Source organism: Balaenoptera acutorostrata, chromosome 2 (genome assembly GCF_949987535.1).
Source record: "Balaenoptera acutorostrata chromosome 2, mBalAcu1.1, whole genome shotgun sequence".
NCBI classification, from domain to species: domain Eukaryota; kingdom Metazoa; phylum Chordata; class Mammalia; order Artiodactyla; family Balaenopteridae; genus Balaenoptera; species Balaenoptera acutorostrata.
In genome coordinates, this window is record NC_080065.1 from 114,458,305 (window position 1) to 114,473,104 (window position 14,800).

Here is a 14,800-nt window from a genome sequence, read left to right on the forward strand (position 1 = left end):
TACTATTATTTGAATGCATTTTCATTTACTTGCTACTCATATTTTACCATAAAATGGTGGGAAACACAAAGGTTATTAGATAAATGTATAACTACAAAACAGGAAACTTGGCAAATCATAGAAGCATAGTTTCTAGATGCTAAGCATGGAGCATTATTTATCTTAATTCAGAGGTGATGGAAGAAAAGAAAATGAATCTTTTCCTCAAAACATGAAAGGTGAAATGTTACGGTTATATGTAATGTTGCTGGTGTCAGTTTTGGCTTAATCTATCAATGTATCATATTCTTTTTTCTCCCCTTTTTTCTTCATTTACCTCCTGCCTTTGTACTTACTTAACTTTGAAGGCATTACAGACAGACATGGAATTTTGTATTATCTGATATATAACAGAAGTCAAGTCTGCTTATTTTTATCTTGGTCCACCTTATCTATCCTTTATAATATCCTTCCCTAAGGACAGATTTGGCAATGCTAGGTAATCTAGCATTAAATAATAACTGTGTAAAAATAGTGATTATGAAAAATGTATCATGTGTATGTAACTACTAAATTGGTATTAAAAGGCTGAATAGAAAATCATGTTTTCAATGAGTTTTTTCTCCCGGAGATTCTCAGAGAAGTCAATGCTAATGTTTCTTAAAACTCTTAAATATGTTCTTCAGGTTTAAACCTAAATCTTCTGAAAGATGCAGGGAGAGACATTTAAGTGAAACAAGGTGGTTTATGTATACATGAAACCAGACTTAGGTATTATGGCCAGGGATTGTGCCCAGAGCTAGTTTTACATCAGGCTTAATATTAAATTATAGGCAAGTGTATAATAAACAGCCTAAAACCTGATTTCCTTATCTCCTTGGTCTCAGTTGGCATGTTCTTGGTCAATATAAATGAAAGGTAAATCTCCACTAATGAAGTAATGAATCTAGGTGGTGATCATCATTCACTACTGGTAAAATTTATAATGCATAGATCAAGTTGACAGTACCTGAATCCATTAAACAACTCTTCCAAATCAATTTAATATTTTGACAGATTTCAAAGGTTCACAAGGAACAGTGCAGTGAAAACCTGTGTACCTGCCCTTCATTTGTATTTACTAATAGTTTATATTTTGCCCCATTTGCCTTATCTTTATATATATATGTATAGTATTTTTCTCCTCAAACATATGAGAATAAATTGTAGACATCACAACATGACAATCAGATTGAAGTATTTAAAACATTCTGTACAAGCACGGTAAATTTTCCCACCCAAGTAATTCAGTGTTGATGAAATACTGTTCTCTAAATATATATTCCATATTCATACTTCCTCACTACTTCCAGTAATGTCCCAGATCAATTTTTCTCAGATCCCGGATTCAATCTGGTGTCACACATGGCCTTTAGTTATTTTAAAATTCTTTAATCTAGAGGAGTTCCCAGCCTGCCTGTTTTAACCTTTCAGGATGTTGACATTTTGAAGAGTCCAGGCAATTTATTTTGTATAGTGCTTCTCTGTTTGGATTTATTTGATTGCCTTCTCATCGTCTAAGTTAGTGATCCATTTTTTTTTAAACTTCATCATAGGGAAATGTTTGAACATGTACGAAGATAGAGAAAGCAATATAATGTACCTAACATACACATTTTCCAAGTTCATCAGTTATCAGCGCATGGCTAATTTTGTTTTATTTATGACTCCCCACTTCCTAGATTATTTAGAGGCAAATCCTGGAGTTAGATCCTTTCAGCTGGATATTTCTACTTTTAGCTTTAATAAATAAGTACTCTTTAAAGACAAACAAAAAACATAACCACAATACCAATCTACTACCTTAACAGTAAAAAAAGGAAACAACCTTCCTGACAGAAGTATATCAGACCACCTGGGAATACTCTTGCCAGAAAACTTGTACCTCAGTTTGATCAACTTGTCTAGATCTACCTACCTACCAGTTGACTAGAAATAGAGGTGAGAGGAACAAGTTAAACAAGGCAGTGGAGATTATCGGCAAAATCCAGAGCGTGGGGTTTCTCTAGGAGAAATGACATAAAAATCATAAAATGTAAAGGAAAGGGTGAGCCTGTAGATTGAAAAAGACTTAAGAGATGTATCAACCAAATATAAATGTAATCCTTTTGTGGATCCTGATTTGAACAAACTTTTAAAAAGCAAGAAAAGAGGAATAATTTGGGGATTTTGAATGTGATTGGGTATTTGATGCTGTTAAGGAATTACCCAGTTTTTAAGCTGTGACAGTGACTTTGTAGTTACAGTTTTTAAAGGTTTTTACGCATTAGAGGTACACACAAACATTTATGCATGAAATGAGATCTGGGGTTTAATTCGCAATAATGAAAAGATTGGCCCTGTTGAAACTGAGCGATGGATACTTTGTAGTTCAGTATGCTCTTCTCTCTGCCATTGTGTGTGCCTTTGACATTTTACAAAATAAAAAGTTTTTTTACATTTAGGGCTGGTGGTAAATCAGTTTCAGAAGTTTGTAATGCACGTAACCATTATTACTATTTACTACTGTTATTTTTATCAGATTTCTCCCAGAATTACTATTAGTGTTCTTCATAGGAATAATAAAGATGAAGTGTTTTGTTCTTTTTTGAATTTTATGTAAGACTTATTTTACCATTTTTGTCACTTTTTTAAGGTAATGAGCATGGTGTCAGGCTTTGCACCACTAATTTCTGCAGGTATCTTTTCAGCCACTCTTTCTTCTGCATTAGCATCCCTTGTGAGTGCGCCCAAAATATTTCAGGTAAGTATTTTCACGTTACAAATTTTATTAAAGGGGCAGTTAAGGTAATACATTTCAATATGAGATTTTTAATATTTTTAAATTATTTGTTTACTTCTATCAAGCCCATGTATTGATATTTATATGACATATATACAAACACATATATCAAGAGTGGCATATTTAATTTTATGCATATGAATGTGGATGTGTATATATAAACACTTGGCCTATATCTACTCTCAGGGTGTAATTTTTGAGTTGTCTTTCTGGAAGTGGTGATGAATTTTTCATTTTGGACATACTGTTAGCATAAATTTTCATAATGTCTTAACAAGGATAAAAAGTATAGTCCAAGACCATAAATCAAAAGAATTAAAGTATCTTATTCCTATTAGCATAATGCCAACATTAATGTTTTATTTTATGAATATTTGAATGTCTAATATGTGCTATACATTATGTTAGGTACTCAGGATATAATAATAAATGATAGACATTGTCTCCCTTTAATGAGCATTAAATAAACGGCTGATACTGGATAGAAAATACTTTTTATTACTAAAACAAATGAGATATTGATTCTGCAGCTTTGTTCTTAATTTCCTTTGTTCTTTTTGTTTGTTCTTAATTTTTTGTTGTAGCTAGTTAGTACAGTAGAGGTGTAGAATATTTACTAAAATTATTTTCAGTATTGTTTTAAGAAAGGTGATTATGTTTTATAATTAGGATTTTCATTTGTTTTGAGTCTAGGATTTGGACTTGGTTTTCTTAAAATAGGTCACACGTCTGTGATACTTCTCAAGGTTCCACATTTCTTCTATGTGTATGCCTGCTCCTTTGACTCTTTATTCATATAAGAATTTCAGCCTGGGGTGGAATAAAATGGATAAAAACTTCAGTGTATTCTAAACCTCCTGTCTTTCTGATGCTAGAAATGATTGAATCTCCTTTACAGTTTGTAGGTGAAGCAGCGTGAGGGGAAAGAAAGAGGACCAAGAATTAGAAACTTGGGTTCCATTCCTGATTAACCTATTGTAACTATAAGGAGTTCTGTATGTCTTATTTTGATATATTTCATTTTAATGTTTACATTTCTTCATTAGGCCTTATGTAAGGACAACATCTACCCAGCTTTCCAGATGTTTGCTAAAGGTTATGGGAAAAATAATGAACCTCTTCGTGGCTACATCTTAACATTCTTAATTGCACTTGGATTCATCTTAATTGGTTAGTCTATAAATGTACGCTAATGTAGATTTTGGTGCATTTATAGTATCAGCTGTCAACACTGAATTATAAACAAAATGTTACTTTGCCTGCAATACTAAGTTAGTTTCTTTTTGATCAAAGGAAAGAGTGTTTAGAAAATAATGCAAATAATAGCACTTGTTAAATATTTGCTAAAATTCTTACCATCACTAATTCTCCATTAGGGCTAGAGGGAACTCTTAGGTTCTTGTCCCTAAAACAAATATGATAATAGCATAAGGAAAAGGATTCCAGTGTCTTTCATGAAGGTAGAACCTCCGCCGATCTACTTTTAGGTACTGTTGCCTCTGATCGTAAGGAAGCTAATGGGTCTTTCACTGCTAAAGAAGACCTTGGACTTTTATTAAAAGTCTGATTATACTACTGGAAACTAACTCTCATGTGATATTTAAGAATGTATTTGGTTAAGTTTCCTATGATCCAACAGTTCTTTTTAGGGGTTTTTACCCTATAGAAACTCACATATATAAGAATATTCTTAGTGTCATTAATTATAATAGTGATAAATGGAAGCAACCTGAGTACCTATCAACAGAAGAGTGAAGCTGCAGAATAATATTCCGTAGTAAAAAAGTGAATAAACTTGGTTTTCATATATTAATATGGATGAATCTCAAATATAATATATGTAAAAATAACAAATTGCAGAATGATAATATAGTATGATATAATTTACGTAACTTTTAAAACACCCAGAACAGTGCTACACAATGCTTATGGACCATATATGTGTGTAGTAAAATGAAATAATGTCACTGGAAAGAATATTCCAACTTTGATGAGTTGAAGTATAAAGGGGGCTTCTACTGTGTACATCAGGTATGATTTCTGAAAATTAAAGTATATAAAGTATATATGGCAAAATTCATTAAATCTGGTTTGTGGATGTAGGAGTATTCATTATGCTGTTATCTAAAGGTTTGAAATAATTCATAATTTTGAAGAGTTAAAAAAAGGTCTAATATGTCAGTTAAATATGCTTCATGTTTCTTTTGCAGCTGAACTGAATGTCATTGCTCCAATTATCTCTAACTTCTTCCTTGCATCGTATGCATTGATCAATTTTTCAGTATTTCATGCATCACTTGCAAAATCTCCAGGTGACTTACGTTTTTTTAAAAGTTCTGTAAATGTGGTAATGTCTGATTTTAGAGAAAATGAAACTTTATATATAAATTTATTTATTTTATTTATTTATTTTTGGCTGTGTTGGGTCTTTGTTGCTTTCTCTAGTTGCAGCGAGCAGGGCCTACTCTTCGTTGCGGTGCATGAGCTTCTCATTGCAGTGGCTTCTCTTGTTCCGGAGCACGGGCTCTAGGCACGTGGGCTTCAGTAGTTGTAGCACGTGGGCTCAGTAGTTGTAGCTCGCTTGCTCTAGAGCGCAGGCTCAGTAGTGGTGGCGCACAGGCTTAGTTGCTCCGCGGCATGTGAGATCTTCCTGGACCAAGGCTCGAACTTGTGTCCCCTGCATTGGCAGGTGGATTCTTAACCACTGCGCCACTAGGGAGTCCCAAGAAAACAAAACTTGAACACATTTTAAAAGATGGCATGTGGAGAATTAGCTCACTAGTGCTTCACTCTGCCTTTATAGTTGAGTCAAATTGAGTCTTCAAAGATCTCTTTATCATGAAGTTTATTGCTAAATAATGCCTGTTTCTTGTCTTCAAAGAATTTAAAATAGCATTAATTTTAAATTCTGACACTGTGAAAGAATTACTTTGCTTTTTTCTGTTTTTATTATTTATTTAGCTGATTGCTATTTCAGTTCTAAGAACATTATTATGATATAAACCTATCCAGGAATATTTTTAACACAATGAGTTCTGTGGAGTTCTAATATAAGGGGTCTTTATCTCTTTTTGTTATAAACCATGATAGCAATTGGACATCAGAGCAGGAAATAAGGAACAAAAGCACTGTTCCTTCTAAGGGTCTAAAAGTTTCTCAGAAAAGAAAAGATAAAGTGTGGGAACTTAGGACACAAACATCTTAGCTTCAGTTTTTACTTTAAGAATATAAATTTTAGAGGTGGGTATGGGTGTGGCTATAAAAGGGCAGCACAAGGGATCCTTGTGTTGGACTTTTCCTTATCTTGACTGTATTAATATTTTAGTTGTGATATCGTGATAGCATTTTGCAAGATGTTATCATTGGGAGAAACTAGGTAAAGGGTCCCCGGAATCTCTGTGTATTATTTCTTACAACTTTGTGTGAATCTGCAGTTATCTCAAAATTAAAAGTTTAATTTTAGAAAAGAATATAAGTTTTATTGAAATGATTTAAAAATAGTATTTTGGGCTCTGGAATTACCTATGAATGAAAATTTAAAACACAGTCTTCAACAGTTTTTCGAGTGAGCTTATTAATTCATAAATACTTCCCCAAATGGGAAGGTATGTTTCTATAGTCAACTCACAGTTTTTCTAGCAAGTAGATGAATTTTTTAATGATTCTGAAGAACAGTTTGTTTGAATTGTTTTATACATTCATTAGGATATAGATGTGTCTCCTGCTAAAACACAGAAAATAAAACCACACTATTAAGTACTCAATTTGAAACCTAATTTTTTAATCTTCTCTAGTTTTTAGCATTCACTGGGGTAAGTTGATTTATACTTTTTTGGTAAGGAATTTTTTGAATACAGAACTAGTAAGATAGGGTAATGTGGACATAAATAGATGTGCCCACTTCATGGCAGTCAAGAATCATGATGTTGTGATCAGTAATGGTCTATGACTTCACTGTTATAATTAGCCTTATAGTTCACATTTAAAGACCTTTTAGTGTAGCAGCCGCAGAGAAATTTATTTTGTGCATACGTATGTACCACTGTCTAAAGCAGATGAGGTATCCAAGTGACTTTTATTTATCTATTTTGTTTGTTATTGTTAGGATGGCGCCCTGCCTTCAAATACTACAACATGTGGATATCACTACTTGGAGCAATTCTTTGTTGCATAGTGATGTTTGTCATTAACTGGTGGGCTGCATTGCTAACGTATGTGATAGTTCTTGGACTTTACATTTATGTTACCTACAAAAAACCAGGTAATTACATTTTGTAGTCCAAGTATGAGAGAATGAAGTTTTGGATTAGAATGGTGGCTTTAGAAATGAAATGGGCAAAGAAGATACTGTTTTAACCATCTCAGAAACAATTATTTCTCTAATATGCTTATTAAGTCTCTAAAGTAACAAATGTTTAAAATCATCATTTGTGTCCAGACTGTTTTTTTATTCAGTAAGAGGTAAAATTTGCCTGTTCAAATAACTTAAACTGTTCAGTACTATAAATAGTACTTTATAACAATCATAGATCTGCCTCTTTCCTTTTAGACCTTTGGCTTTATAAGCAGTAATTTTTAAATGTTTTCTTTATTTGTAAAAGGCTCATTTTGAGTTGCACGCACAGCGTGTCTGCAGCCCTATCATCCCAGTCTTTTCTAAGTTTTACTTTCTTTTTTAAATGTAATTGTAGTTCAGATTAGCATTGTCTTAATTTCATGCCATGAACTTGAACTATTGAAAGTCCTGAGTACAGTAGTTTATTTTAGCAATTGACTTTTTAAATGTGAAAGTACTTGTTATTGATGACTTGTTACAACCGGTATTAAGCTGCTGCCTGAATACTGTCTTCCCACAGATGTGAACTGGGGATCCTCCACACAAGCCCTGACTTACCTGAATGCACTGCAGCATTCGATTCGTCTTTCTGGAGTGGAAGACCATGTGAAAAACTTCAGGTAAGTCATAAGGTAACATAGAAACATTTTGTCTTAGGTGGCAATCAGTTCTTCCTTTATTGTTCAGTAACATTTTCATATGCTGATATTTCATGAAAATTTCTCTAAAAGAATAGGGTATTGTTTCTTGTTTTGGTTTGATTTGAGCAGTTTATTCAAAAATAAAGTTGAGGTTTCTTGTTATCAAAATTTTACAAAGAGATAAATTATCATCTACCCTGCAAAAATGTTGTGAAAGTTTTGGCGGTCTCTCATTTGAAAACTTTTAAATAGTAGGTATCATAAAGTAAAGTTTTTTTCCCCCTCTGTGGCCATTTTTTTTCCCCTCTGTGGCCTCAGTAGTTATATAACTACTGAGGATGAAATTCATAAAAATCCCCTTTTTGCAATTTTACTAAGGCAGTAAATATTTTCATGTTAGTGGCTTCATTCTCATTGTGGTACTGGAAACCAGTTTTAGTGATAAAGAATCAATGCCTTAGAGTGAAGAGTATTTCTTACTTTCTTCAATAAATTACTTTATATTTTATCTTGTAATAGTTTATCAGTTATCATTTTAAAAACTATTCCTTAATTTAACATGCTTCTAATAATTGATGAGATTCAGTTACTAAAGCACTGTTGTAAATCCAAGAGTATTGTTTATTTATATAGATTCTTAGAAATTGTATATTATTACTTATACCAAACTAAAAGTAGGCTTGTCATTTTTAGACAATAGATAATTAGACAGCCATTCTCATACTGTTCATGTAAGCCTGGTTCTGAACAGGTGACTTTCCGCAGTCATGAGTAATCACTTCTCACTGGCTTCTGCACAGTAATCACAGAAATAAATTCCTTGTTTCAGTAAACCAAAAGGCAAAATCTTTTTTAAAGAAAACTTCCAGAGTGGGATACGTGCCAGAAAAGAAGTGCTCTACCAAATTTCTCCCTGGAAGAAACATCTTTGTATATCTTTTTGTTAACTCTTTGGGTTCTCCCCCCCCGCTCTGCCGCCAACTTTCTTCTAGAATGAAAGTTTTCCAGAGACCACAGATCTTCAGCTTTGGAGTAGAGAGAAACTGGAAAAAGAAAAAGAAATGAGAGCCCTGGGAGGAAAACTTTAAATGCAGCACATTTTGAACATTTTGACTAGTTGATGCCAAATATGGCAGAAAATAGAAATCATTCCTTTATGTAAAAAGTGTATTCCAGCACTGAGAGTATGACCAAGAGTCAGAGTTAATTTGCCATTAATAAAAAACTATTGCTTTGGCTTATTATAGTAATGGGGAAATTTTTAAAAAATGTTATTCTAATAAGTGTTTTAAAATTTTTATCAGAATTATACATGAACATAGTTTAAAGAGGAAAAACTTAGGTTTGTCATGAAAATTAGCAATTGCCCCACTTCTCAAATCCCTGTTTCTCTCATGCCATAGGCAACCACTTTTAACTGAATCGTGTAATATTTACTTCATATTCCCAAAAAGAGTGTTTGTCTTGTTGTATTGTTTGAGTTTTAACTTCAGGCGTTATCTGCTGATTTCTTTCATACATGTATGCCCACCACACATGTGCACCCTTCCCTTTACTCCACCGTCCCTGGGTATTTTTTATGTCATTATTTTGATTATATTAGACTTGATATTTATATTATGACATTTTAAGCATGATTCAAGAGCTCAGCCATATAGTAAATTATGATTGCTTTTTTTTCCTGTACAGGCTTTTTGTTTCTATGTAGGCAATAAATTTTTTTTCCTGTTTAAATTTCTATTTATCACTATCTCAGCGTTCACCAAATTTGCCAAAAGATTTTGTTTTCTTCACTTCATAGTTTCTATTTCCTTGAAGTGTCTTTCTCACTATTTCCTGCCTCTTTAATTTGGGTTCTTAGATTTATTGTTGTCTGAAGTATCTGTGATCCTGGGCCAGGGAAGTTCTGCATTGGTGGGTGGGGCTTGTCAGTGAAGCCCTTAATGTAGATTAATGTGGCTTTGCTGGTTCTTTAAGAAATTTAAGTCATCTTAAAGGTTTTCTATTTTGATCTGATTAGATTTCTCAGAAAGAATCTTTTTTTTTTTTTTTTTTTTTTAAATTTATTTATTTTTGGCTGTGTTAGGTCTTCGTTTCTGTGCGAGGGCTTTCTCCAGTTGCAGCAAGTGGGGGCCACTCTTCATCGCGGTGCACGGGCCACCCACTGTCGCGGCCTCTCCCGTTGCGGAGCACAGGCTCCGGACGCGCAAGCTCAGCAGTTGTGGCTCATGGGCTTAGTTGCTCCGTGGCATGTGGGATCTTCCCAGACCAGGGCTCGAACCCGTGTCCCCTGCATTGGCAGGCAGACTCTCAACCACTGCGCCACCAGGGAAGCCCAGAAAGAATCTTTTAATCTTCTGCTTGTTGATGAAGTTCTGGCTACCAGAGTTCTGAGAGCCAAGTGGGAAGGCAGCTCAGAGATCTCAGGGTTCAGCATATAGTAAATGTTCTCCTAACTCCCCTACTTAAAGTAGCTGCTTATGCCCTTAGACCAGAGGTCTCTCTAGCAAATAAGCCCTAGCCTAACAGGATTGGAGAGGGACAGGGACAGCTGCCCATCATAGTGATGGACATCATTTGGGTTCATCTAGGTGCTTCTTATGCGAACTTTAAATCAGTCCTTCTTATTTTAGTTTCTTTAACATATTACCCCTGCCATTTCCAGAGACATCTATTGCCTCTAAGTCCTAGGCATTTTGATTCTTAGGTATAAAATCAGGTGGCTTCACAGTTTTCTCTTATGCTCATTTGTAATTTAGCCTTTTCCTGATTTGTCAAATCCTTTATTTTTCTTCCATCTGCTTTCTGGCTTTCAAAATTTCAATGCTATTGTGTCCTATCCTGTTCTCCATATTTTTGGTGACTTAAAAAAATCCCATCATACTATGGAGACTTTTAAGGAGGGAGTAAAGATGAAGGCAGATGTTCATACTCTGTCATTGTTACTAGAAGCAATCCCTAATATATTTTGTTCTATACCTTTCTTTGGAATGATAAAATTACACCCAAATTATGCCTTTGTGGTGTGTTTACTATTTATTGATAGTAAAGATAGGGATTACAAGTTCATTTCCCTCAGTAATAGGTTATTTTAGTAATAGGTTAAACTACCATAACAAAAAGCTGAAAAAATTAAGTGGCTAAACAAGATAGATATCAGTGTTATGTGAGAGTCCAGAGGTAGATGGATATTCATGGCTGGTAAGTAGATTGGCTTCACTTGGTCATTCAAGTTACACGTTCCTTTATCTGTCAGTCTGCCATTCCCTAGGATGTGTTTTTCTGTCCATGTGGTCAAAGACATCACCCCCCCCCACCCCGCCCGCCGCCACGGCCTAGCTTACAGGAAAGGGGAAAAAAGTATGGAGGGTGGCCAGCTTCCTTTTCCAAGGACAGGACAAGGAATTAGGGACATCGTACGGGCTGGAAATCAGTCTTAGGGCCACTTGTAGCTGCTAGGAAGGCTAGGAAATGCAGCGTTTAGCTGGGGAGCCATGTAGCCTGCTAAAGCTCAGGTGGAGAGACTGCACTACCAGCAGTCTGGGCCTTAGAGGAGGACTTCGTATTCGATTGCCCCAAAGCAATTCCCCCAAGCAGAACTGGCTTTTCAGATAGCTTGCGAAAATTCTGAATGAGTTAGTACCATTTTTAGGTCTTTATTCAGCTTTCCCTGCTTATTTTATAAGTATAGTTAGGGACTACCCTAACAATTTAGTAGGTAAGTCAGAATTTTTAGTCTGTTTGCTCTTTGTTGAAGTTTGTTTTAATTATACACATTGTTGTGATTCATTTTGCTGTGCAGTAGAAGCTAACATAACATTGTAAAGCAACTATACTCCAATAAAACTTAATTTTAAAAAATAATCAAAATTTAAAAAAAAAATTTTTTTTCTGAATCTGTTTGAATTTATAAAATGGATACCTGAATTTTTTTTTCTCAAACAAGGTTGATTTTTCTTTCTCGTCAACAAAAATCAAGAGTTAAAAATACATGAAAGTCTTGCCACTGTCTTGTGTTTGCAAAGGCAATTGAATTCAATTTTGGCTTTCATCATAATTAATTAGAATTAGAACTTTTAGTTCAAATAGAAACCTTTTCTTCACCACAGGTGGTTTTACTCATATGACGTCATTAAAATTAAGCTAGCTTAGGGAGGGCTGATATTACAAAGTAGAAGTAAGTATGATGTGATCAAGCTAAGAAGGAAAGTGACCTGTTTTTTACATGAAGGCAAGGCCATGCTCTAAGGAAGTTTTGTGGACTCTGTGGAAGAACTGGAATATTTATTTCCTTTATAAGATGAAAAGTTGTTACATGTTTTTAACCAGCATGGTCATTTCTTTCTGTAGTGCCTCCCAGAATCTTGATGTATAATATTACCTATTAATTTAGGACATTTGGTATGATGGTTGTTCAAAGAAGGTTTTGTTTTTCTGCATTTCTCACGTACCAAGGAACCCTAGTTATGTCATCTTCTGTGAGAATCTTGTGGCCTGTCTTGAGGACAGTTGCATAAAGGAGTGTCTAGTGTAATAATATATTCTTAGAGAAGCGACTTAAAATCATGTCCATGTTATCAAAACCCTAAACTTCTCTTTCTTTTTAATCTTAAATTAGGCCACAGTGTCTTGTTATGACAGGTGCTCCAAACTCACGCCCAGCTTTACTTCATCTTGTTCATGATTTCACAAAAAATGTTGGTTTGATGATCTGTGGTCACGTACATGTGGTAAGTACTAGTTTTGTTTTCTATATTAAAACATTTTTCACTCTGTGTATATCACTTGTAATTTGTGGAGCTTTCTAGATTTGAAATAATTTGAGTAGGTCTTAGCAAACTATATTGCTTTGGCTAAGAAAAATTACTTCCCGATAACTAAGGAACCTAAATGGAATTCAGTATGTGTTTTTTCTTGCTGATAAATCTCATAAAGTCCTGAGAATACTGGGAACATATACTTATCAGAAAAAAAAAGAGGCTGGAGGAGGTGGACAAATCATGGTAGAGATCTAGTATCTGATATGTAAGAAGAGTAGAGTGAATGCTGAATTTCCAAATTCAAACCCTTTAATTGCCCATTCATTTTAGTTTTATTCATGAGTAAGGAAATTATTAAAAATAGGGATAAACGGTCATCCAAAAGTAGTTTTTTGTTTTTGGCATCCTGGCTATTGAAAACAATTACTAGATGATGGATCACCTTTTCTGCAGGAGTATTTTGCCAGATTAACTTATCTCTCAGGCTCTACTGTTCATTTTATTTTGGTGCTAGAAATGCGTGTTATATGCCCTACATCTCAGCCCCTGCTAGAGTTGATCTTCTACTTGTATAGTAGCAAAGTGAGTGTTCGTGCACGTGCGTGTGAGTGTGCATGTGCGCGCGCGTGTGTGTGTGTATGTAGGGTAGTGGAAGAACACACTGAGACACTGACTCCACTCAGGACCTGTGGAGTTTCACAGTTTATCTCCACGTAGATCAATTCAGGTTGGGGTCTTGAGCATAAGAAATTACAAAGGGGAAATTTTTCTACTAGGAAAGATAAATTGTACTTTTTCTTGTCTTATTCATGTATAATTAGGGTGTACTTTTAATCTTATTTTTACATTTTTTTTAATACATTTTAGGTAAAACATGTAACACATTTTATGTGTTGCTTACAAGGCTCAAAATACAATGGCAAGTTGAAAAAGCTCATTTCCTTTCTTGTGTCATTTCATCATTTAACAGAAGTACAAAGAAAAAGTGTATTTATATAGCTCACTTTGACTTGTAATGATACTTCTAGGTTTCTGAGAATTAACAACTCAGACATTTGAGACAAACAAAAAACAAGATGGGAAACTTTCCATAGAAAAACAGAAGGCTCTTATTTTTCTCTGTGTAATCTCTTCTCCATTTTCAATAATTTATAATTTCTCTCATTTACTAGTATCAAAACATTTATTTTTCAAAGTCTGTGTTTCTTCCTCTCCTCTTCTTCCTTCTACTGGCACCCTCTGTGTCTTTGTTCCATCAACACTGTCTTTTCATAATCTTTATTGGAAAGAATTCACTGACATGAAAATGAAACGCTATCATTATACTTCCCTTCTCACCCCACTGCCATGTTTAGACACCTTGTTTAAACCAAGATAACAGGAGGATTTTTATAAAAGGGGAATAGATTACCTTTCAGTTAAAGACATTATTAATATTTTTTTACCTTAAAGGGCCCTCGAAGACAAGCTATGAAAGAGATGTCCATTGATCAAGCTAAATATCAGCGATGGCTTATTAAAAAGAAAATGAAGGCTTTTTATGCTCCAGTACATGCAGATGATTTGAGAGAGGGTGCACAATATTTGATGCAGGTAAATTTGTTACATCTTTCAAATGACAGTATTTTAGTTTTGTGTAAGCTTTCGAAAACTTTTTTATTCCAGGTTTCATTATTCACATTAATAAAAATCATAAATCTTTAAACTATCTTTACTGAAGTAAAATACTACAATTTGTATAATTTGAGAGTTACAGAAATACTGTTGTGTTGGCTGACAGTGAAGAACCTCTTTGTGAATTATCTTAGCCTATTTCTGTCCTTTTCCTAAGATAGTTCCCATTCACTCCCTGTTGTGTTAAGTAATGGCAGTCCTTATTTAATTTTTTAAAAATTCTAATTCCCTACTATATTTCTATTATTTTACTGGTGCTAAACTTAGACTTCTCTTTCGGTTTTGTGTGTGTCCTAGTAACCAGAATGTGGGATTTGGAATCAGTCCTAGGTTTAAATGCTAGCACTGCTACTTCCTTATTATGGATTTCGGACCAATCAAGTTATTTAACTTCTCAGAAACTCAGTTTCTTCAACCGTTAAAGGTTGTAGGGAGACAGTGTTTGCCAACTTATTTTTATAGGAACCTCTTTCTTCAAAAGAAAGGTTAAGCAAAAGCCCATTGACTGTGTCGATTGTGGAGCTGCTTTGTTACAGTAGAGGTGGGGGACTCAGTGCTGTCACTGGGCCCTTTCTGTTTTGTGTTTTTT

At 34.4% G+C, this 14,800-nt stretch overlaps 1 protein-coding gene across 2 annotated transcripts in view; it reads left to right on the top strand.

Moving 5' to 3' along the window:
* Positions 1 to 14,800, top strand: part of SLC12A2 (solute carrier family 12 member 2) — a 110,387-nt gene that overhangs the window by 64,074 nt on the left and 31,513 nt on the right. For both annotated transcript variants that reach the window (XM_007188581.2, XM_057540694.1), the window contains exons 11-17: positions 2,654 to 2,761; positions 3,847 to 3,970; positions 5,011 to 5,112; positions 6,906 to 7,061; positions 7,657 to 7,756; positions 12,396 to 12,507; positions 13,990 to 14,130. In XM_007188581.2, the coding sequence (XP_007188643.2) occupies positions 2,654 to 2,761; positions 3,847 to 3,970; positions 5,011 to 5,112; positions 6,906 to 7,061; positions 7,657 to 7,756; positions 12,396 to 12,507; positions 13,990 to 14,130 (843 nt within the window). The remainder of the gene's footprint in view (positions 1 to 2,653; positions 2,762 to 3,846; positions 3,971 to 5,010; positions 5,113 to 6,905; positions 7,062 to 7,656; positions 7,757 to 12,395; positions 12,508 to 13,989; positions 14,131 to 14,800) is intronic.